We start from the raw sequence: 25,425 nt of genomic DNA on the forward strand, positions 1-25,425 counted from the left end.
CCAAGTTTATGTCCCTAGTGAAATAACGTCGGTTTTACAGCAGAGTTTTAACGAGAGACGTCAATTAAGTGAAGCTCGTGTAAAATTGTATTCATTACCACACATGTAACTTGAAGAGGAATCAAGAAAAACAGTTTCAGCACCGTCTATATAGAAACTAATAGAAAGGTGAAGGTTACAACGTTTGGGAATATCAGCGAGGTCATGGCGCTGTAAAAATAGTTTCTCGTTCTTTCTTTCTCCAGTAAACGATAAAATTATTGAAAGGTCGCATAAGGTGAGGTGAGGTGAAATTGGGTTTAACGTCGCGTCCAAGATTATTGCACTTATATAGCGACGTGCATGTACATGTGTGTGTTTGTGTGGCTGCTTGTACTAGTCCGGACTGATGCCTATTTATAGTGCTAGCTCACAGAGATACCATGCTGCAGTTTAACATGAATACCCCACTCAGACACAGTATACTGACTCCGAGCCGACCAGTCCTTCTTTTAGCCCCTTAATGCCGAGCGTCAGACAGGGTAACAACAAGTACCATCTTTTAACGTCTTTAGGTATGACGCGACCGGGGATCGAACCCCGGACCTTCCGCTCTCCGGGCGGAAGCTCCACCACTAGACCACGGAGGCGGTGAAAGGCATAAGATGATACACTATTCATTCAAAACGGGTTACAAAATGGCTTCAAACATCCCAACTACATGTACATGTCACTGAGAGCAACTGCTGAAAACCAAAGAATATGCTGTCGAAAAAAATGTTCCTGTGTTCTATTTATCTACTGACCATGACGTCTGTCCCTCTACATGGCGAGGATGCAAGCTGAAAACCACAGTCAAGGTCCACGTGAAGAAGTTTATCGTCAAGGCCCCACATTCAGTGTTCAACGTTCATTACTAATCATGCACATGAAGGCCACAGTTTTAATGAACATGCTTGTCGGCTGTAGCGGGCACTAGGGGCAAACAATAAGCACTTCAGAACATCTTAGCGATTAATTTGGTTTCAAGCCTTCATTTTCGTGATTTGTAATTTTGAGGGGAAATACATGTAATCCCACTGTGTAGTCTCATCCCAATTTCTTCGGTCATCATGGACTGTCGTTCAGCCAAATAGATTATGAAGCCATATGAAACCACTCAAACCTATCTGAACAGCTTGTGAATGCAAGGTCTTCTTGAAGATAAAACCAATTTATTAATCATCGTGTTTCAGGCTGATTCTGTCCTAGGTTGTCGAGAGGCATGGTGATATCAGGCCTGCAAAACAGAAATTGTACCGTCTGTATTGACAGACAATCCCGGTTAATACGTGTACCTAGGGGCACTGCTTAAAAGAAAGTCAGGTGTTTCTGCAGTGACATAAAGAAACAAGGGAGTTGAATGTCATTAATTCCAATTACAAGTCGGGACTAAACTACTGTTATTATCCATTTCCATGACATGCCATAAACCAATCTTGTGACCAGTATCATCATGTACTAGCAGGCGTAATGTCATAGTCTCGGACGAAGAGAGTGAAAGAACACAACATATATTTAATGTCGCCTTACAAAAATCAATAAAAGACGTTTTTATGTAGCCCTATACAATACCACAGTGACGTCTAGGAGACTTCATAAATACCATGCAGGGATATGAATTACGAGAATGCGACAAAAGCTTTTAAGATATTATATGTTTATGCCACATGGCAAAATGCCACCTGGTGCTTTATTGGCAAGTGATAGTAGCTTTTCAGCTCTTTTATTTCATCTGATATTTTTTTCTGCCTCCTGATGTCGCTGGAAAGAATGTTTCGTACTATCAACAGCATTCATACAACAATTTGGACAGATATTAGCACAAACTAGCACGATTTGTAGCAATGAGACGTTAATAATTATAACGTCAGGTGAGGTGAAATGGGGTTTAACGTCGCGTCCAAGATTATTGGACTTATATAGCGACTGGCATGCCCGTGTGTGTGTGTGTGTGTGTGTGTGTGTGTGTGTGTGTGTGTGTGTGTGTGTGTGTGTGTGTGTGTGTGTTTGTGTGGCTGCTTGTACATGTCCGGACGGATGCCGATTTATAGCGCTAGCACACAGAGATACCATGCCGCAGTTTAACATGAATACTCCACTCAAACACAGTATACTGACTCCGAGCCGACCAGTCATTATCCTAGCCCCTTAATGCCGAGCGCCAGACAGTGTAACAACAAGTACCATCTTCTAACGTCTTTTGGTATGACGCGGCCAGGGTAATAACATCAGACACGACTGTGTCACTGCGAGTGCATTCCACAAATACTGGTAGTCATCATTTAAACATGGGCATATTTTAGGCATGCACATCTTTGCAAGATTGTTGAAACGAAGTGAGCATACTGTAGTATTTGGAGACTTTTATAGTACAGTGGAGTTATTGTTGCTGTTCCCGTAGACGGCTGGTACACTGATATCCAATGTAGTATAGCGAGAGTCTTGTATTGTGGCGAGTCATTATACTTGTGTCGCCCAAACGCAACAAAAACAATTTGCTGAGGAAAACACGTTCTGCACGTCACGTTGTTGAGTTCAAAGCTTAGAAACGTTTTGAGGTTGCACAGCCTCTGTGGCCAAGTCAGGACCCATCTAGTGATTTTGGAAGAAAATATCACTGGACAGCATCACACTGACCACGTTCTCCGACCTGTCCTATATTCTATCGTTCTTGCAACAGAGAGCTCTTTCTTTGATTTGGTCGTGTTCTGTTTTTAGTAACAAAGTGTTGGTAATGTTTCTTGTCAGTCTATTAAATCGTTTTGGCGCGAACATTGATCCCTAACGAGTAGGACATTGTGAACCAGAACATCGTGCACATTAGCTGCTTGTGTCACATAGGGAATAGAGTCCAAAGACAACTAAGTAATCCTAAGGAATGAATATGGAAGGTAGGTACTATTGTCTAAGTAACCGCATTAAGATGTGCAGAGTAGCGTTCCTTAGTCGTGTCAGGATCCGCTGTTTTTAGGGTAAATTCGATACAGGTTTCGACCTGATTATAATCCTAGATTTGTCTACTGTCTGTGTCACTTTGAGATTTTATCCTTCGCTCTCGTGATATACTGTGGCTGAAATATAATATCAAATAATAATGCATCTTTATACATGTGCAATGCCACGCCCTAGGGTCTGTTCAAGGCGCTATAGACCGCCTCCATGGTCTAGTGGTAGAGCGTCCGCCCGGAGAGCGGAAGGTCCGGGGTTCGATCCCCAGCCGCGTCATACCAAAAGACGTTAAAAGATGGTACTTGTTGTTATCCTGTCTAGCGCTCGGCATTAAGGGGCTAAAAGAAGTACTGGTCGGCTCGGAGTCAGTATACTGTGTCTTAGTGGGGTATCCATGTTAAACTGCGGCATGGTAGCTCAGTGTGCTAGCACTATAAATAGGCATCAGTCCGGGCTAGTACAAGCAGCCACACACACACACATACACGTGCACGCACGTCGCTATATGAGTGCAATAATTTTGGACGCGACGTTAAACCCCATTTCACCTCACCTCACCTCAAGGCGCTATAACAGTGTGAACATATGTAAGAGTATCTATGGTGTATACACGCGAGGACAATCTGAACAACGGCAGTTGTTACGAGGAAAAATGAAGAGAAAGAGGTGTGTTTAAAACCTGAACACAATTGAATGTGTCAGTATTGTCAGTGAATGTTACGTGTGATCATTCCATAAGACTAATATGAGAATGATCGTTGTCTAAAGCACATCAGTTCAGGTTTCACAATCAAGCTTGTACATTTGCTCATGTCTGCAACGTAATTCACGTGTTGGCACATTGGGACGGATACGTTCAGACTGAAGAGAAGGTGCCAGTCCATGATGATTATTGTATGGACTGCCAAGATGATATATATAAATTGTCATTGAACTAGAATAACCAGTCCAGATAGTCTTCCGAAACAGATTATATTTGGCATAAAGGGCAAATAGATGTGAAATTTATATGAATGGACCACTAAAATCATTGGTTATCCAAGAATCTTAAAGTCAGTCCGGGCCCTGACAGACAAGTAGTGGAGGCCCATGAGCACAGGTGTTGCAGAACGATCATGATGTAAATTCCACTACTTCAGGTTGCCATGACCCACTTTACTGCCTCCAACTTGCTGGCCATAAAATCACAGGCCATTTGTCTGTTGTTGACAATAACAAGCTTCGTCAGTTAATCAAAAAAGGCCCCAAATGAACAGTCTGCAACCAATTGGGATCACAGATTTCAAATCATTATGCATGCTGTCGAAGCGTAGTGAAAACATGGGCCAAACAAGGAGATGAGTCTGCTCTATGTCTTTTGACGTGGTTAAGTCAGTGTAGGATTAAAGAGATACATACATGTATTGAAATGTCCCGCAAATATACCACCAAATCACGTAAAAACTTTCTAAATATTCACAAAAGGTATTTGAGACAAGTAGAATTAATACCATCGGAACTTTAAAACCTCAAAAGATTAACTTGAAATTTTGCTATCCAGGAAAAGCACCAAGTTCAATTTTATCAAATGTTCAAATTTGTACACCACTGTCCCACAAGACAAACTGAAAGAAAAAATATAATTTCTTAATCAATGGGGCATTTGTCAATATACGTGGTGACCATACACATAAGGGTTATGACAATTTGTAAAACAAATGCCATCTGAAGCCTACTGGGAAACAATAAACAATACCTCCTCATTGATAACATCTATTTGAAATTTGAATTAGTTTAGTTGGTTTGTTGTTTAACGCCGCACTCAGCAATATTCCAGCTATATGACGGCGGTCTGTAAATAATCGAGTCTGGACCAGACAATACAGTGATTTATATCATGAGCATTGATTCACGCAATTGGGACGGTTGACATGTATCAACCAAGTCAGCGAGCCTGACCACCCGATCCCGTTAGTCGCCTTTTACGACAAGCATAGTCGCCTTTTACGGCAAGTATGGGTTGCTGAAGACCTATTTTACCCCGGAATCTTCACGGGCATTGAAATTTGAAGGTAAGACGTTTAAACAAGAAGTACACATCCCCATTGTGCTGCTCTCCATGCTGGTCAGTTTCTTCAGGCAAAATCAAACCAAGGGAATTAGGCAAAGTAGTGTAACTTAAGCTTCAGGTATATCGATGATCTGATATCGTTCAATAATAATTAAAAAAACGTTTTCCTTTCACTGATTTATCAAGCCGAACTAGAAATAAAGGAGACCAATGTAAACGCTTCATCTGTTTCATGTTTAGATATATGCATTACGATTCAGAATTACAAGGATATGACTTCAACTTTCCAACAGTCGACATCTCCAGCAGCTCCAGCCTTTGGTATCTCCTCTTCACAACTTTTGGGTACAATCGAACATGCTCTTTCTGTCAACATTTCAAAGAGTTATACGATCCTTGCTCGAAAGTTGTTTGATGATTTTTTTATTACTAATTCTTGCATTTTCACAAACTTAATCGCAAAGTGGAACCACAGAAAAGATCTTTTATGAAGGTCTTCTGTTCTATGAAATCGAGTTCTCTGTTACCCAGTAGCACCTGTTATGAGGTTTGACAAATTGCAATCCGAGAAACATGGATTTGGCTACGTGTTGAGATCCCTATTGATAGCAAAACACTGTGTATATTATTCAAAGAAGGCCAATATATTTTATATCAAATATATATATCCATAACAAGTATTTACGTAATGCAATTACAAAATATAGAATCTCTGTGCATATATTAAACATTGAAAGGGGATACAATTATACACCAAGGGAATTAAGAAATTGTGATTATTGCATTAATTGTAGAAATTATCATGATAAGAATATGAATATCGATTTGTTGAGGTGAGGTATTTTATTAACGTGTCACACGGCATATGTTACACTGGAAGTAAAACAATTATCTCAGAAATGTGATATACCATCCGGTTCTGCTCTGCATATTCAGCAACCATTCGGCCTATCGACACTAATCATAAGCCTCATCCGGTCGCCATCTACAAGTCTAAGTTAACACCCCAACTTAACATGTCGGCGGGTCTTGAGTCTGTGTATCTACGTGGGCCAATGACCTTAGACCACGTTACGTAATACGTCTCCCTTCAAACTAGAAACACCTAGTCAGACAGCTACGGTCGCCGCCGAGGAAGACTCGCCGTCCGACTTCCTGCATGTGCGCAAACGACAGAAGGGTTCTCTGCACTAGGAACAAAAACAATGGCCCTTCGGTCGCGGTCTGCGAGTCTCTTGTATCAATTTGATCTTTTTCACTTTGGACAATAAACATGGCTGCTGTCGTTTCAACCTTCAGCCCCTTTGTTTTGCCTTCCATCGACTGACTGAGCTGCCAGCCAAGTGAGGCAATACCTTTGGACACTGTTTTGAAGAAGCAGTTGAAATACACGGTTGTTCAAAACAGGGACGGCATTTTGAAGTGGATTCAGAAAAAAAACTGTAGGTTAAGAGTGAGTGATTGGGTGATCGTGTGAGTGAGTGATTGGGTGAGTTTTTAACAGTATATGACGTCGTGTCAGCTTAATGTGGGAGGAAAGTCCGAAGTGATGAATGTGTCAGACGTTTACGTCTTCGGCAAAACCCACGCGCACGCGCAAAGGTTAATTGCATGCCCAAGAGACGCACTGTGCCCCAGATACCTCGGACGACTGAGCCATCCATGACTAATACATGACCATGATGAACTTGATATGGGTGAAACAAACCACACCGACACAAACATTAATTCCATATGCTGCATATTGAATGTTTGTTTTTCAGTTTAATTAGTGCTTCGAACAATCGCCCCGCTCTTGACAGTGGGCATGTTTGTTTTGATCAGCAATATTTTCGTATTCCGGTCGCGAGCTTATATGTGTGCTTCGGAGATGTAGGGGGATGCTGGCTTGTGTGTCAGTACCAGACCATATGACACTGTACAACATGAGATTCTACGCATTAGACCTATCAAATCACTACCCTTGTATCTCTTAATGATTATTGATTAAAAAATCATATCAGTACTCTACATTGTGCTGACCTACTTAGAAAAAGTAACCAGAGCGAAACTGGAATTCAAGACTATTGCACGTACACAACGTGTGTGTATGTGTGTGTGTGTGTGTGTGTGTGTGTGTGTGTGTGTGTGTGTGCGCGCGCGTGCTTGCTTGTACTATTCCGGACTAATGCCGGAGATGAGATATCATCAAGTTTATATTTTGTTTAAGGTGCATGATGTCGCTAATGATGAACTGGGTCCTGAACTTCACAACAAATAACTAAACAATCATAACAAAATATCAAGCGAATATTTCAAGCATATTTTGGAACATTATTCATGTATGACAGTTTTTCTTCATAACTATTTTGTGTTGTACACCTAGATGTGTACTATCGCTACAGTAGTATATGTGTGCCAATATAACAAATAACAGTTGCCAATGCCGTGGAAATGATAAAGGTCAGTAGGTGTTAATAAGAAAAAGAAATGTTCAGAAATGGTAAGAGTGAGAAGATTTTTATATCGTCGGTTTTGTAGCTCAGCAGTATTAATTAAATACACGATAATCTCATGACAGTACCCCGATTATGTTTCTAGGTTTGTCAGCACCAAACCCGTGCTCGTGGGTTTCACCAAAGGGGTAAACGTCTGAGACCTGCATCACTTAGGGCTTTCCTCCCACATTAAGCTGACACGTCGTGATATAACTGGAATACTGTTAAAAGCTGCATTAACGCACTCACTCATGCCAGTACATATATTATATATCATTACGACGGCCTGTAAATCATCAAGTCTGGATCACAGACATATTTAAGTCACCACACGATTGCCCCTTTATCTGCTGACAAGTATGAGGTTCTCAGGACCTCTTCACGACTGTAATCTCGACGGACCACAAACATCAAATCAGTAGCTGAACTATCAGTAGCACATATACCATGAGAAAAACAAAACCAATTACGTTTCAGTGAATTTTTGAATGGGAGCTGACTCGAAAACACAAATATCTAAATCGGTACCATATATTCATTTGATGGAAACAACATAGTATATGAGAGAAACAAAAGTCATATGTCAGGAATATTCTTTATTATTGAAGGTTTCCAACAATCAGTGCGACAGAGCTAACGTGCCCTCCACTCCCTCCCAAGGACATACCGATTGTATTGGAAGAGTGAACTCTGTTTGCAGGCACCGAGAACTCCCACAATTCCCACTTGGTTGGAGCGTTGTACTTGTCTGAATCGTACAGGTTGTAGGATGATGACAGGGTATAGCCATTAAATGTGACAGTTGGTTTCCCGTTTTGGCTCTTGTCCCTGCTAACACCGATCCTAAGACGCGCAGAATGGAAGCCAGATCCATGTACCTGAACCGTTGTTTGCGCATGTCCGTTATTGATCGGGATGACCATATTCTTCCCATAGTAGGTATTCTCATTGTTAGTCCTGACGCCACCAAAATTATAGCTGGTGCTGAACTTGTAGTAACAGACTGCCTCTCCCGGAAGACCGACATGCCCATTGTTCTTGTTGGTGTCAAAGTGGACATTCCAGTGCATTACTGGGTTGCCATTCTGGTACTGCAGACAAGTAGATACACCTGTTGTTGGGTTGATCCAGCCGTTGTGGAAGTCCAGCTTTACGTTTTGCCATTTCGTCCCATAGTTGTAAAGGAGGACCATAACATCTTTGTTGTTTGGGTTTGCGAGTGCCAGAGGTGAAACTACTCTCTCACTTCCGGTGAACGCACTTGAAAATCTTAGAAACTTCTGATCGTAGTACAAGTTTTTCCAGAAATGGAAGTAGTTTGCAAGTGCTGTCTCATGGCCATCCTTAGTGAACAGGGACCAGTTCAGACTATTGTGACCTGGATATTGCTCATTGGCCAGAAGGAAAACAATGGCTCTTTCCATAAACTCTCTAAGGTTTAGGTAAGTAAACATTTGTCCAAATCCTAGGTAAAGAGTCCCAAAATCTACAATTCCAGAATGGGCTTCCTGACTGATTCCATTAACTCCGCCTCTACCAAACTCGCTGATAATGAGAGGAACGTTCCTTCCTTTCTTTATGTGAGAGTAGTTTTCTATCATGTCAATCAAGGCAACTAATCGTGCTTCGTTGATACCAGTAAAGTGATGACTACCGCCGTTTACATTGATATCGTTGTAAGCATGGAAAGAGAAGAAGTCCATGTGATCTAGGGACATGTCCATAAACTCTGTTGTTCCCTTCCACAAACGGAAGTTATTGGCATCTGTTCTAACTGTGTAGCCTGTGTATGTTGGACCTCCCACCTTGATGCCAAATCTTGACTTAAGCTTTTGAGCCACATCTCTATGGAAGTTTAACACAGTCGTGGAGTCAAGGGCCTGCCATGAAGCGTCGGGTTCGTTTATGACTTCAAAGTAAGCTGGGAGGTGTCCTCCGGAGTAATCCTTGGCACCCTGAACCATCAGAGATACGAACTCTGCCGCAGCATCTACGTCATTAGGGAACTTGCCTTGATGATGTGACTTGTCGATCCAATTTGGCCAGCTGAGACCTAATAAGAAGAGATAAAAGATGACAACTCTCCCCCTCAGCGAAGCCATCCGTATAAGTCGGACATTTAATTAGTTCATGTCAATTGTATTTGTGTGTTTTTGAATTACATAACATGGACGATTGCAGTTAGTTCTAAAGTGTGAATGAAAGGTCTATGTCAGTGACATCATTTCTCCGAATGAGGATGTTTGTAATTGTCCGGAATTGTCCTTGTTGTATATTGACATACCGACTCTAAGACACGTTAAACTGACTCCAAACATGCAAGAACTTATTGTATCTCTTTAACACCGACTGCCAGCCAGCAGGACAACAGGTTTGTTTAATCCTCTGATGCCTTATGGTATGACGCGGCCAGAGGTTCGAATCACGAACCTCCCACTCTCCAGGTTTCAGTATCTAATGGAAAGCTAGCATTCATACACAGTTAATGAAATAATTTGGCACAATGAACCTTTATTTATGAATTGAACAGAACGTGTTTAATATAGGTCATTATTATTTATCACTTAATTTGGTTGGTTGGTTGGTTGGTTTGTTGTTTTACGCCGAACTCAGCAATATTCCAGCTATATGACGGCGGTTTATAAATAATCGAGTCTGAACCAGACATTCCAGTGATTGATATCATGAGCATCGATCCACACAATTGTGATCGATGACATGACTAAATTTTGAAAACAGTAAGGTTTACCTTTACCACTGTGTTTAAAACCTAACTGTATGGGAATATGTGTAGTGACAGACGAAGGGAAATACTCAGGGCAAAATTAGGATTCAACCCAGTGATTACCAGATCTCGGCGAAAGGAAAGGATGCAACTCTTACAGCGAGCATATGGAGCCTTAGATCAGTGGTTTTCCCAAGTCCACGACAAAATCAAAACCATTTTTAGCCCAAAACCCTCTTAATTGCCTTCTTCCAATGCTGATGTACCTTTTATGACCCATACCATATTCTTCACTCCATTTCCAAAACCACGCACTTGATCCATGTAAAAGTTATACGTGCTCCTCTGTAGACTATGGTTTTGGAGGTAGTGGGGATCTGGGTAACCATGATGACTTGGATTTTGGTTCCACTACAAATGAACGTAAGAACGAATGAATGAACGAACGAACGAACGAACGAACAAACGAACGAACGAACGAAATATAAAAACTGATATTGAGATTCAACTACGGGGATATAGCAGAAATGTATTATAGAAACTTTGCTACCTTCTTCTAACAAGAGAGAATGAATTAAATCAAAGTTGAAATTCCTTAATCATAAAAATATCGCTTCATAAAGTAGACTCCATCGTACGATTTTTACTCTATCATAATCATGAATCGTTATCAGTTGGTGATTAATGTGTTTGCGAAAAGGTATGCTCATTCTGCCCCACTGGTGGAACTGGTGGCACACGCGCAAGGGCAAATCAATGCTGTCCTGACAAATACAGGAACATATGATACAAGTCAAACTAAGATAATCATTTTTGGTAACTAATGGTCATGTTTGGAAACGTCCTCCACGTGTCTCCCATCAAACCTTTTTCAAGTCTTGCTTAGACATTGAATGTTGTAACCCTGATCAAATAACTTATGAGCAAGAGTCGTATGACTCTCTTTGAAATCTTTGTAAAAAGGACATGCCCGATTGTACCTCAGACGTTGCATTATTGCAATCCAGCGAGGGTTTGGAGACGTATATGCGTATATAGTATTAATACATAATAATACTTACGTTTCCGAATAGATTGCCATTCAAGTCTCTGTTCATCCAGCGCCCCGGTTCGGCACCAATACCTTTGCATTTTGAAATGAGGTTTGTGTATGCGAGACCGTTGAATTTGTTCCATCTATCCACCTCATAATGGACTCGTCCACCCTGGGAGAGCCACTCATTGTAGATGGTGACTGTGGTGTCGGAGATCACCTCCCCGCACAGCAAGACTGTGATGAACACTACCACTGGCACCTGCTTCATGACTTTGCCTGTTTAGGTTAGGCAAGCTTGTTATATACTGCTGACAGACGTGTGAAATGTGCACATGTCTCCGCAGCTTAATTACATATCAGTAAAACTGAGAATTAACGGCCTGAAGGAATGGTATGGTACATGTTGATTGGCCAGAATGTAGCCAAGTAGGTCATATGACAATGTACGAATATTAAAAATAGTGGCAAGCTGACAATTTACTTTCATTATCTCTCCTTGGACTTATAACTGTATCCTTTTACTGGGTTGCTTCTTGCTTCATTAGCTCATATAGCCATAAAGAAGGCCAAATTTGACAACTAGCAATATTGTGTTAGGATTAGGATTGCAAATATTGATATATAAAAAAACAAAATTCATATTGTAGACAAGTCCTTTTTAAACAAATTTAAATAGCACATGAACTTGATCACTATCAGGTAACTTGAAGTTACGTGACGATGACACGTTTAACAATGCCCTCAATAAACTGACCGGTTTATTCTGCTTGTGTTGTTTTTATTATATCTTATTCCACTGCAAAGTGAGTGTTTAAGACGAGAGATAATGGGGAAATTCAACGGTCACTTCTTGGTAGTTATATGTCTCGATTAAACAGTTCCAAGAATTATACTTCTAGTCATTTAAATAACCATCTTCCATTTAATGTATATTAAAATTGTATTGATCACAATATTTTCAGTCAGTAATATTTTAAGTTGTGGAACGAATTCATCTTACCGACATGTTTTAATATGACATTGTAAAAGAATTAAAACAAATTCAAAATTGATAGAAAACAGCTGTTCGATTGAGCTGAGGTTACCTAGCTTGTTACCTGTCACGTGACTTTCATTGATTCTGAAAAAGCGTGCGGCTCTTTGCTTGGTAGCGGGGTATAAGGAATTTATTCTGCCTCTCAGAAATCCACGTGCAGCCTGACTTGCTCGTGGCGGGTATAAGGGATTTATTTTACCGCTGAGAAATGTATTTCCCTCCGCGGCGGGATACATACATGAAGTATTTTATAAAGATCTCATGGACCAATCAGATGTCATCATTCTGACATGGAAGTTTCTTAAAAAGTTTTATTTTTGTTCTTCATTGACTGTATGTTTAATTGTGCCCATCTGAAGTTTTAATCAAAGGCAGTGCTATCTGGTTTACATTTGAACGGAAGACACTTTCAATAGCCTATGGGAAGCACTGTCATACAATCTTTGAAACTGTTCCTTTATAGCTCGAGAAAGCTGCTTTTAATTCTGTCAAACTATTTATTTTCTCAACTACACCAATATCCCATATAAAAAAATCAGTAAAAAAATTGTTTCATGGGCTTTTGTTACAATGCATGGTGACGATATAGGTACCGTTACATATCTATCTTCAGAGGTTCAGGAATATTTGTAAAAATTGAAAGCAGTTGTCATCTGAATTTTATTGAGAAAGCATTATGTGAAATGCTGGACTTCCTCAACGATAACATTAATGTAACATTTGGGGTAAGACATTTAGGCAAGAAGATGCCCTCTTGCCGATCTGTTTCTTTATGCACGAAGCATAAGTGACACAAATTATATATCCGATGCAATTCCCTCTTTTGACTTGTAGCCTATTTTTTCCCCTCGTGTTTCAGATGCAAAACTGGCTTGCCTATTCATGATTTTGTGATGGGTGCAACCTGTGTGGCAGGATACGCTCACATTTTCGCGAACACCTGGTATCATCAATAGTTGATACTGATTCACAAGCACATAGTTAGATTCGTACAATCGGCTCTTCTCGTGGGTATGGAAAGGGGTTTTGACTTTTTTATTTACAATTCAATGTTCAAATATATGGCAGCAGCAATAACTAACAGGCCCTGTTATATTGGCCAGTGCACTCACGAATGTCACAGTTAAATGTCTTGAATGTGACTCTTGCTACTTTCTTGAATCAAGGAAGCAGTGTTGGAAGCAGACAGAAACTGCGGCAGGTAAGTAGGTCAAGTCGTAGAAGATGGCCTCTAGTCGCCCTCGCTTCGCACTTGTAGGTACAGACAGCCTTCAGAATCTTCCTCGAAGCATCCTGAACAGCGTATGTGTAGTCAGCCTCGGAGCAGACCTCACTATGCTGGGAGGATAAAGAGAGTGTCAAGGACTGGGACCGAGTCGACGCCAAACAACGACAGGGTCAAGGTAACAGCCAAAGTGTGCTATGGTACGTGTACCTCTATCAAATTGCTGCCACTTTCAATGAGTGAATAAGTGAGTTTGGTTTTACGTGGCTTTTAGCAATATTCCAGCAATATCACGATCTATCATTGTACTGGGGTCCCTTTATGAATTCCTAAATGCCTTCATTGCGAACGAATACAGGTAGTACATGATGCATGACTACAAGCCGACACACTTTACCCCAACCTGCAGCCCCATGAACCGTATTTATAGAAACGCCTTTATTTAAAGTCACGTGAAATCGACACGATAATAATAGTAAATTCTCTAATATCATTTTAAATTTCTAAACGCAAATCCTAATTTCAGAACTGGATGTTCGTTGCTGATTTGTATACTTATATTCTAGGGGTCAATTGGATTATATTCAGCGATATTATTTTTTTGTTAAATGGACCGAGCATCGAAATATATATCTCCGTGATGATATGAATTAAAATTACCAAACCTTAAGTTTAGTAATCATAAAGTCGTTCAAGAAGGGGTAACAAAGTAAAGTTTGTAAGCAATATTAATTGTGATGAAGGTATGATATGCCCTCTTCTTTACAACACAGTTGACCCGTGAAGATCCGGGATAGAATAGGTCTTCAGCAACCCACGCTTGCCGTAAAAGGCGAACAACAGGATCTGGTGGTCAGGCTCGCTGAATTGGCTGATGCATGTCATCGATCCCAAATGCGTGGATCAATGTTCATGATGTCACTCACTGGATTGTGTGTTCCAGACTCCATTATGTACAGACCGCCGTCATGTAGATGGAATATTGCTGAGTGCGGCATAAAACAACCAGACAATCCAGAGAATGACATAATGTGCAACAGAGATAACGTGCCCCCCCCCCCCCCCTCCCATTCCCTGCAATGGTCATACCGATTGTATTGAAAGAATGAACTCTATTTTCAGGAATCGAGAACACAATTGCCACTAATTGTTAGCAAACTGCTTGTATAAAAACCTCCTCACTCACTCTTGAAGAAGAAAAAATCATTTCAAAACTACCTGTAGCACATATACCATGAGAACAACCAACTACGTTTCCGTGAAATTTTGTATGGGAGCCGACTCGTGAACACATATATCTAAATCAATATAATATAGTCATTTGATAGAAAAAACCCACAGTATATGAGAGGAATAAAAGTTATATGTCAGGAATATTCTTTATTATTGAAGGTTTCCAACAATCAGTGCGACAGAGCTAACGTGGCCTCCATTCCCTCCCAAGGACATACCGATTGTATTGGAAGAGTGAACTCTGTTTGCAGGCACCGAGAACTCCCACAATTCCCACTTGGTAGGAGCGTTGTACTTGTCTGAATCGTACAGGTTGTACGATGATGACAGGGTATAGCCATTAAATGTGACAGTTGGTTTCCCGTTTTGGCTCTTGTCCCTGCTTACACCGATCCTAAGACGCGCAGAATGGAAGCCAGATCCATGTACCTGAACCGTTGTTTGCGCATGTCCGTTATTGATCGGGATGACCATATTCTTCCCATAGTAGGTATTCTCATTGTTAGTCCTGACGCCACCAAAATTATAGCTGGTGCTGAACTTGTAGTAACAGACTGCCTCTCCCGGAAGACCGACATGCCCATTGTTCTTGTTGGTGTCAAAGTGGACATTCCAGTGCATTACTGGGTTGCCATTCTGGTACTGCAGACAAGTAGATACACCTGTTGTTGGGTTGATCCAGCCGTTGTGGAAGTCCAGCTTTACGTTTTGCCATTTCGTCCCATAGTTGTAAAGGAGGACCATAACATCTTTGTTGTTTGGGTTTGCGAGTGCCAGAGGTGAAACTACTCTCTCACTTCCGGTGAACGCACTTGAAAATCTTAGAAACTTCTGATCGTAGTACAAGTTTTTCCAGAAATGGAAGTAGTTTGCAAGTGCTGTCTCATGGCCATCCTTAGTGAACAGGGACCAGTTCAGACTATTGTGACCTGGATATTGCTCATTGGCCAGAAGGAAAACAATGGCTCTTTCCATAAACTCTCTAAGGTTTAGGTAAGTAAACATTTGTCCAAATCCTAGGTAAAGAGTCCCAAAATCTACAATTCCAGAATGGGCTTCCTGACTGATTCCATTAACTCCGCCTCTACCAAACTCGCTGATAATGAGAGGAACGTTCCTTCCTTTCTTTATGTGAGAGTAGTTTTCTATCATGTCAATCAAGGCAACCAATCGTGCTTCGTTGATACCAGTAAAGTGATGACTACCGCCGTTTACATTGATATCGTTGTAAGCATGGAAAGAGAAGAAGTCCATGTGATCTAGGGACATGTCCATAAACTCTGTTGTTCTCTTCCACAAACGGAAGTTATTGGCATCTGTTCTAACTGTGTAGCCTGTGTATGTTGGACCTCCCACCTTGATGCCAAATCTTGACTTAAGCTTTTGAGCCACATCTCTATGGAAGTTTAACACAGTCGTGGAGTCAAGGGCCTGCCATGAAGCGTCGGGTTCGTTTATGACTTCAAAGTAAGCTGGGAGGTGTCCTCCGGAGTAATCCTTGGCACCCTGAACCATCAGAGATACGAACTCTGCCGCAGCATCTATGTTATTAGGGAACTTGCCTTGATGATGTGACTTGTCGATCCAATTTGGCCAGCTGAGACCTAATAAAAAGAGATAAAAGATGACAACTCTCCCCCTCAGCGAAGACATCCGTATAAGTCGGACATTTAATTAGTTCATGTCAATTGTATTTGTGTGTTTTTGAATTACATAACATGGACGATTGCAGTTAGTTCTAAAGTGTGAATGAAAGGTCTATGTCAGTGACATCATTTCTCCGAATGAGGATGTGTTGGATAAATGAAAGCATCCTTTGTCCCACTGACTGTCATATGAAGTCAAAGTCTTTATTATTAGATATGCATATGAAAAACTCCATCTTAACTGATTGGCTGATGACAGTGGAATGGGGTCGTGTAGGGTAGGATTGATGCTTTCATCTATGAAGAAAATAGAAAATGGGGAACAGATCTAATGTGAAGGTCTTCCGGTCAAATCATGATGATGTTTTGTGGGGATTTCTCACAGTAACAGTATAAAAAGTTGGCTCAGTAGTGTTACAGCTTTCAACAATGTCACTTATGTCACTATGTGTCAGTTTAATTCGGGATTAACGCCCGACGTGGTGAGTTAAAATGGAGTTAAACGTTGCGTGCAAGACAATTGCGCTCATAATGCGGCCCGACTCCACGAACATGTATATATGTGCTTGAATTTGTCTGGAATTGTGTTTGTTGTATATTGCTAGCTCACTGAGGTACCGACTCTAAGACGCGTTACACTGACTCCAATCATGCCGAAACGTATTGTATCCCTTTAACACCGAGTGCAAGCCATCAGGGCAACAGGGCAAGTTTAATCCTCTGATGCCTTATGGTATGACGCGGCCAGAGGATCGAATCACGAACCTCCCGCTCTCCAGGCAGACGCTCTATTCACTACACCACAGAGGCAGTTATTAATTCCCGCACTGATGTATGTCTTTGATGAAAATTACGAGTATGGGTATTGTGCTAATAATCCATGAATCATAACATGGCGAATAAAGGAATTAAAGCGTCTGTACGCCTAAGGGACGCAATCGTACACACCCAGTAACGTTGCTTTTAAGACTCATACAAGAAGAAGCAGTAAATATTATTTATAGGCAATTTGCAATTTTGTCAGTTCCTACATGTATGTTACCATTACTTTATTTTTTCCAGCTGGCCATAATCTTAGTTTCAGTATCTAATGGAAAGATAGCATTCATACACAGTTAATGAAATAATTTGGCATAATGAACCTTTATTTATGAATTGAACATAACGTGTTTAATATAGGTCATAATTATTTATCACTAAATTTGGTTGGTTGTTTTACGCCGCACTCAGCAATATTCCAGCTATATGACGGCGGTCTGTAAATAATCGAGTTTGGACTAGACATTCCAGTGATTGATATCATGACCATTGATCCACTGAAATTGTGATCGATGACATGACTAAATTTTGAAAACAGTAACGTTTACCACTGTGTTCAAAACCCAAATGTATGGGAATATGTGTAGAGTCAGACCAAGGGAAATACTCAGGGCAAAATTAGGATTCAACCCAATGATTATCAGATCTTGGCGAAAGGAAAGGATGCAACTCATACAGCGAGCATATGGGGCCTTAGGTCCATGACAAGATCAAAACCATTTTTAGCCAAAAATACTCTTAACTGCCTTCTTCCAATGCTGACGTACCTTTTATGACCCATACCATATTCTTTACTCCATTTCCATAACCATGGACTTGATCCATGTAAAAGTTATACGTGCTCCTCTGTAGACTAGGGTTTTGGAGGTAGTGGGGATCTGGGTATCCATGATGACTTGGATTTTGGTTCCACTACAAATGAACGTAAGAACGAATGAACGAATGAACGAATGAATGAATGAATGAATGAATGAATGAATGAATGAATGAAATACAAAAACTGATATTGAGATTCAACTACAGGGATATAGATGGAATCTTTACTCTGCGTGTGTGTGAGTTGGGTTTAACGCTGCTTTTTTAACAGTATTCCAGTTATACCATGGCGTGTCAGCTTAATGTGGGAGGAAAGCCCGAAGTGATGCAGGTCTCAGACGTTTACCACTTCGGTGAAACCCATGAGCACGAGTATGGTGCTGACAAACCTAGAAACATAATCGGGGCGAACCGGGATTCGAACCCACAATCATAGGTTTCTGGCGTGCCCAAGGGACGCAACTCTGCACAGCGAATCGCCGCGCCTTAGACGACTGGGCGACCCGTGCCCCCTGGAATCTTTACTACCTTCTTCTAACAAGAGAGAATGAATTAAATTAAAGTAGAAATTCCATAATTATAAAAAAATCTCTTCTTCAAGTAGACTCCACCGTACGATTTCTACCATTTCATAATCATGAATCACTATCAATTGGCGATTAAAGTGTTCACGAAAAGGTATGCTCATTCTGCCCAACTGGTGAAACTGGTCGCACACACATGCAAGGGCAAATCAATGCTGTCCTGACACAGAAACATATGATACAAGTCAAACTAAGATAATCATTTTTGGTAACTAATGGTCATGTTTGGAAACGTCCTCCACGTGTCTCCCATCAAACCTTTTTCAAGTCTTGCTTAGACATTGAATGTTGTAACCCTGATCAAACAACTTATGAACAAGAGTCGTATGACTCTCTTTGAAATCTTCGTGAAAAGGACATGCCCGATTGTACCTCAACAGTTGCAAAGTATACACCCCAGAGGTTGGAGTTGCTGGCATAGTGCCCATTTATAGGTAAAGTTTCCGACTGAGTGGTTCAAGTCATCCCTTTAGTCATAACGTCTTGTACCTGTTGCCTAATTCTTGCATATTTTTCCGATGCATAAAATTTCACTTCAAGCAATTCGACATGTTTTGTTGGTTTGTTGTTTAACACAGTACGTTTTAACATAATACAAACTCTTCTCAGCCGTGATATTTTATTTAGCTGAAAAACAGTTTAAAATCTTATCCACGTATAAGATAAATTACTGGCATTTAAATCATCTATGCAAATAGATTAAGTTTAACAGGAAAAAATGTCAGTATTAGATAAAGACGCAAAATGTAATTTACATTATATCGTCTTACTCGTCTGTTGTAAAAAGCGACTATGCTTGTCGTAAGAAGCGGCTTACGGGTAGGGTAGTCAGTCTCGCTGACTTGGTTGATTGCATGGCATCGTATCCCAATTGCTTGGAACGATGCTCATGTTGTCAATGACTGGACTGTCTTGTCCAGACTCGATTATTTACATACCGCCGTCATATAGCTGGAATATTACTGAGTGCGGCGTTAAACAACAACGAACAAACAAACTTGAAAGTGACTGACTTGTATTTAACGCTGAACTAGTAATATTGCATACACGATCATTATTTTTTCAATGGCCCTATGAACAAGTCCGAATCAGCAGTAATTTCGTTTTTGTGTCTACACATATAAGAACATTTGCATGACCATGTTAATGCCAACATCACCTACGTGAAAAATCAAAAACGGTTATAAACTTACTTTTATAAACAGAGAACAAATGGTATAAAGTAACATATTGATACGGACAAAATCATCTACTCAATGGCGTGCGCAAGTCACCTTTGATCGGGTTGTTTTGAAAAGAATAAACTGTTCTGAAAATACTCCAAAAAGTATTTGCAGGTTTTGAAAAAAAACAAATTGTTAACTGAATGACCTAAAAAAAATGAAGAAATGGTTCATTTCTTCTTTCAAAGAAACAGTTGATGAAGTTTACCGATGAAGTATTCTGTCCTGAACTATAATCCCAGTTATATACTTATTATTTACATAAAAAGTCGTATCAATACTTTTAGTCTAAACAATTAGCAAAGAATGTCCACTACATGTTATGTACCTCACACTACGTTTTATGCTTTGATAGATTCTTGATGGTTTACCATAATTGCAATCCAGCGAGGGTTGGGAGAAGTATATGTGTATATAGTATTAATACATAATAATACTCACGTTTCCGAAAAGATGGCCATTCAAGTCTCTGTTCATCCAGCGCCCCGGTTCGGCACCAATACCTTTGCATTTAGAGATCAGGTTCGGGTATGAAAGACCGTTGAATTTGTTCCATCTATCCACCTCATAATGGACTCGTCCACCCTGGGAGAGCCATTCATTGTAGATGGTGACTGTGGTGTCGGAGATCACCTCCCCACACAGGAGGACTGTGATGAACACTATAACTGGCACCATGACTATACAAGCTTACACAGGATGTGAACTAGTTATATATTGGCTGGATTGGTGTGAAAAAAGCACATGTTACGCTCACCTCAATACATACATAAATACAATTCCTTATCTCAAAAAAAGTTAAATATATCCTACACAGGCCTGTAGAAAAGTTACCTTGAATGTCGACTGGCCAGAAATAATCAAGCTGCTTGTGATAATACAAGATATGAAAGGCCGACAACCTACATTTTAAATCCTTTGTCAAAAATGGAAACATTCCCTTTCTCTGACCGATGTCTGCTTTATAATAGGCTAGGTTTAATTTATATACAAACAGATAAATATAAACAGTGTACAGTTACATCACTTTATCGTTGAATACGGGTCAATTAGATTGACGGTGTGACATTGAAAATGGACCCGCGTTGAAAAGTGACCCGGAAGTCAGTATTCAACGCTGAAAACATACCCGGTCTCACTTTTCAACAGACCAGGGTCAAATTTCAACAGTTGAAAATTGACCCTGTCGGCTTACCAAGTCGTTAAATAGTGACCTGGGCCTCGCGTTGAAAAGTGACTCCGTTGAATTGTGACTTCTAGTGTAAATAGAAAGACCTAATGTTACAATCGATGAAATCGTTTTTGGTGTCTTTATCCGGGTGTTTTTGAATGCGTATCTGCCAGCTTGCATCATTTGTTTTCCGTACATGTATATCTTTTTGAGTGCGGTAGAGGGAAGGGTGGGGGTTTAATGTTTTATTAAAACTGGGAAAATCCAGATTCAAGATTTACTGGCCAAAACTATACAACCAAAAACCAAGCTACATTTCAATCTTCATTTTTGTTAAGATTTAATTAATAAACAAAGTACTTTTACGAGCGGATATCAAAATGTTTTGAGCCTCACTCACTTAATGTTGAAATTCTGGTTAAACGTACAAATATATTTCAACATAGTCCCCTTCCAGTTTCACACACATGTTCCATATGGTTTTCCAATCATTAATGTCCGATATAGAGAAGTCAAGCAGTCAATTGTTGCCGTCCTAAAATCTTCAACCCCGCAGGTGCTTTTTCAATTGAGGGGACACGTGGAAATCACTGGGGGCTAGATCTGTAGGTCACAGGTCGAACCCACGTTCTCGAAAAGCATCCATCACAACCCAGCCGCCGTGTACTGGTGCGTTGTCTTGTTAGACAATCTAGAACAGGTACCAGTATTTGGGTATTCTCCATTGTATTGTATAGAGTCGCTTAATGTGATAGAGAATGCTCGTCGTTATCTACTTATTACAAGTGTTTTATGCTCAAAGCATTTGATAACGTCCACATTTCCAAAATTCATTGTGCATTTTTGAAATTCGGCAAAATTCACGGATGTTACTACACTTTACTGAAGTTTTTGAAATAGTGCTGTTTTTTTTCTTTTTATTTCATTGCGCACACCACTTTCCACAATTAAAACAGTATTTTATAGGAATTGTGTAAAGTGTAACGTCAATTTTTTAAACGAGTTCAATCGCTTTGATTTTGTGTTTTTTCGAAGAGTTGCCTTCATTGCCACACCCATACGGACACAGTTCACTAACTTAATAGAACATTGCCCTTTTGTTCAGGTTTTCAACTTTCTTATCTTGAAATGCTTATAGTATGCAGATGTGTCTTTGATCCTCACCTTTGTGTGATCTTTTAAGTGCATGACCTTTTCATAAATAGTAAAAAAAGTTAAATCTTTTGAAACCAAACTTGGTATTTTGCTGTTGGCGAGTCTGGTGCCGCCATCGCTCGGTCTGCACTTTTGTTTCACGTTGCAAATGATGGTAGTGGTCAAAGTAACATATGTGATCAGAAACTTCTAGTGTTTATAATAGAAAGCTATGCATTTCTGATTTGCTTTACCCGCCTTGCATAAACCGTTGTTATTCCTAATCCTAAAGATGATGTGATTCACCCTTCCAACAGAGATGCTAATTACCCAGTTAACACAGTGGGTCCAGGCAACGTTGCATTCGTAGGTTACTATTTGGTTACTATGTAGACTCCCAGTAATATCACGAGAACGTTCCTGTGGAACCATGCAACGTCTGTGCGACGTTCGACTTATTGGCTGTTTTAATGCGTTGTAGCAATATTACGACAATGTCACGTTGCTTAAACAAAGTAACGTTCTTACAACGTTGTGGGCACGTCCTTTTGGTAGCTGGTAACACTTGCAGTCTGTCCTTTCAGACCTTTGTCATGCATTAGATTAATGGTTTCTTTTGAGTTCGACCGAAAACGTCCCCACGCATCGAATGCGAATGGTGCTTTTAATGTTAGTAGTGTTTTTTAACTAATCTTATTGATACTAACTTTTCACAATATTGTTTATTCGTATGTGAAGTGGGATTTTATATTTTGAAATATAACGGGGTTGAGGTTTGTATATAAATATACCAACTTGCGTGCCAACGCAATATATATTTGCATCAATATAATTATATCAGAATGACCTCAAATTACAACATTTATATATTCTTGTACTGAAATATACTTGACATCATGTTAACACTTCGAAAATATAATCATTAAACGCTATTCCTAACACCACCATGAACATTTTATGCGTTGGGACGTTTTAGGTTGAGGACGCTTTCGGTGTGCCTCTTTCTATGCACGGCTTCCAGATCGTAGGTGTCTCTCTCTCTCACACACACATACATACATATATAATACTACCCTGCACCCACATACTTGCTCTAACACACATGCGCCCACCGGGTCACTTTCGTTCAGCCCGAAGACTGGAGCCTCATTGAAACCACCGTGGCGTTATAGTTGTAATACTACCCAAAGCCACGTAAAACCCCATCAAACAAACATAACACACGTGCAAGCGTACGCACAGGCAGTCACTAGACAGCTGCATATGCACATACATTTTTGGACATTTCTAAAGTTAGTGAGTGAGTGAGTTAATGCTTTACGTCACATCGGCAATATTTCAGCCATATCGTGACGATCATTTCTAAAGCCAGGAACCATGGCAATTTGTATATGTATACGTTAACACATGCCTATAAATGCGTGTCACCTCCAACCCTCATCCCGAACACACTGATAAATATTTGCACCAATTTAGACATGCTATAAAGAGTCTTCTGGTAAGCAGAATAAATCACAAGTCACAATTCAACGGAGTCACTTTTCAACGCGTGGCCCAGGTCACTATTTATCGACTTGGTAAGCCGACAGGGTCAATTTTCAACTGTTGAAATTTGACCCTGGTCTGTTGAAAAGTGAGACCGGGTATGTTCTCAACGTTGAATACTGACTCCTGGGTCACTTTTCAACGCGGGTCCATTTTCAATGTCACACGGGCAAATGATTTTCTCTTGGCTGAGACTGGTTCACAACTATTGAGGTACAATCGAGCATGCTCCTTCTATGACGATTTCAAAGAGCGTAAGACGAATCTTGCTCAAAAGTTGTTTGCTCTAAACCATCCGCCTACAACATCCACCATCCGCCGAAACAGATTCCATTGGGCGTTAACGTCACAAAATATCGTTTTTTTAGCAGTAGTTCCGTTAGATGACGGCGTGTCAGCTTGGTCTTGATTAGGCCGTTTACCACTTCCGGTTGCGGATGAAACCAAGGCAGACGTGTGTTTGAGGCGCTCCCACTACCCACGGGTAAAATTCCTATAATTACGTAGCTATTAGGTTAACAAGTTATTGAACACACCCATTGTATATGCATTGGACATTTAAATGAAATATAACTATAAAGTGTGAATATTATTTGCTCCCGGGACGGTTCTGCACGAAGCCTTGAAAAAGGTACCACGCATGTAATGCAGGAGACACGTGCTTCGTCAACGAAGGAAGGGGGAATCACCCAAAACTCTGAGAAAAGTTTGGCAATATTCTAAATCTGATCTGCGGAGACGTATTTGGTCCTAAAAAGTTTTTGAAGGGAAGTTCTAGGGGATACAAACTTACCGGCTCCCATGAAGAAACGAAGGGCAATCTTACAATCTAACGCCATCCATGAGCCAGACAAGCTTTGGACCAGGGTAAGAAGTGTCGGCACAGTTGTTATCTTGGAAACCAGAATCAACGATTCCTTTATCAACATGGTAAAAGTACGACTAGAACTGATAGCCCTTACTTGTGATGGACTTGTTTACATCCACAAAGATACTGTTAATGTGTTTTCCAACGACAAGGATGTTTTCGAAAAGAATTGTGTTGACAATTATTTCCCGCCAAATGGAGATTATCATGTTGACAATATAATTTGGTTGTTTACTATCATTATGTCCAACTTGAGTATCAGTGGTGAGACAACACGAATGGAGAAGTACACACGTACGTGTTTCTAGCGCAAAGCACAAAACGCTACCTGAAACATGTGGTCGACAGTAAGACTGGACTGGACTGCTATTTGTGTCCCACGTATCTTGTGTGCCTCTTCTGTGGGTTTCAAGTATTTGGAAGATATCAACGAACAAAGTGAGTATTTTACCGAAATTATATTATTAATTGTAATTCCGCGAGAATCATACGTGGCTATTCACTCACGCGTAAACTCCGCATACGTTTTGTGAAATTCCTTCATATTGTATTTCTTTGATGTCTGTTGCATGTGTGTCAGTATCAACCTGCCCTGCATGAAATAGCGTGCCATATTGCAATAAGTAAGCCGATATCATCTAATTTAATCTAAAGGAATTACAGCATTGATAGAATTTTTGGAAAATTCAACAATTCTCTCTCTGAAACTGTTACTCAATACGAATACATAAATGACCAGAAATATAGATAACACAAGGCTTCATGATATGAGCTAAAGCTATATGGGATTACAAGGGAGAAAAACCCACAAACTATGTTTAGAATCTCAACAATGTCTTAACACATCATTTGTAAGATTGAAAAGCA

General features: G+C 40.3%; 2 protein-coding genes across 2 annotated transcripts; both read right to left on the bottom strand.

The window, feature by feature from the left end:
• Positions 1 to 8,078: 8,078 nt before the first annotated feature.
• On the bottom strand, positions 8,079 to 11,562 carry LOC139453007 (funoran endo-beta-hydrolase-like). The gene is made up of 3 exons (XM_071234635.1): positions 11,284 to 11,562; positions 10,489 to 10,633; positions 8,079 to 9,550 (listed from the first exon to the last, which is right to left on the bottom strand). Exons 1-3 carry the CDS (start codon positions 11,524 to 11,526, stop codon positions 8,097 to 8,099), a joined length of 1,842 nt encoding a protein of 613 aa, XP_071090736.1. The 5' UTR covers positions 11,527 to 11,562; the 3' UTR covers positions 8,079 to 8,096.
• A 3,331-nt stretch (positions 11,563 to 14,893) lies between these two features.
• LOC139453124 (funoran endo-beta-hydrolase-like) lies at positions 14,894 to 20,535 on the bottom strand. Its single transcript, XM_071234754.1, has 3 exons — positions 20,282 to 20,535; positions 17,985 to 18,129; positions 14,894 to 16,356 (listed from the first exon to the last, which is right to left on the bottom strand). The coding sequence occupies exons 1-3, from the start codon at positions 20,516 to 20,518 to the stop codon at positions 14,903 to 14,905; spliced, it is 1,836 nt and encodes a 611-aa protein (XP_071090855.1). The 5' UTR covers positions 20,519 to 20,535; the 3' UTR covers positions 14,894 to 14,902.
• Positions 20,536 to 25,425: the final 4,890 nt, after the last annotated feature.

This window comes from Haliotis cracherodii, unplaced genomic scaffold (genome assembly GCF_022045235.1).
Source record: "Haliotis cracherodii isolate W230 unplaced genomic scaffold, xgHalCrac1.p SCAF_9, whole genome shotgun sequence".
Classification (NCBI taxonomy): domain Eukaryota; kingdom Metazoa; phylum Mollusca; class Gastropoda; order Lepetellida; family Haliotidae; genus Haliotis; species Haliotis cracherodii.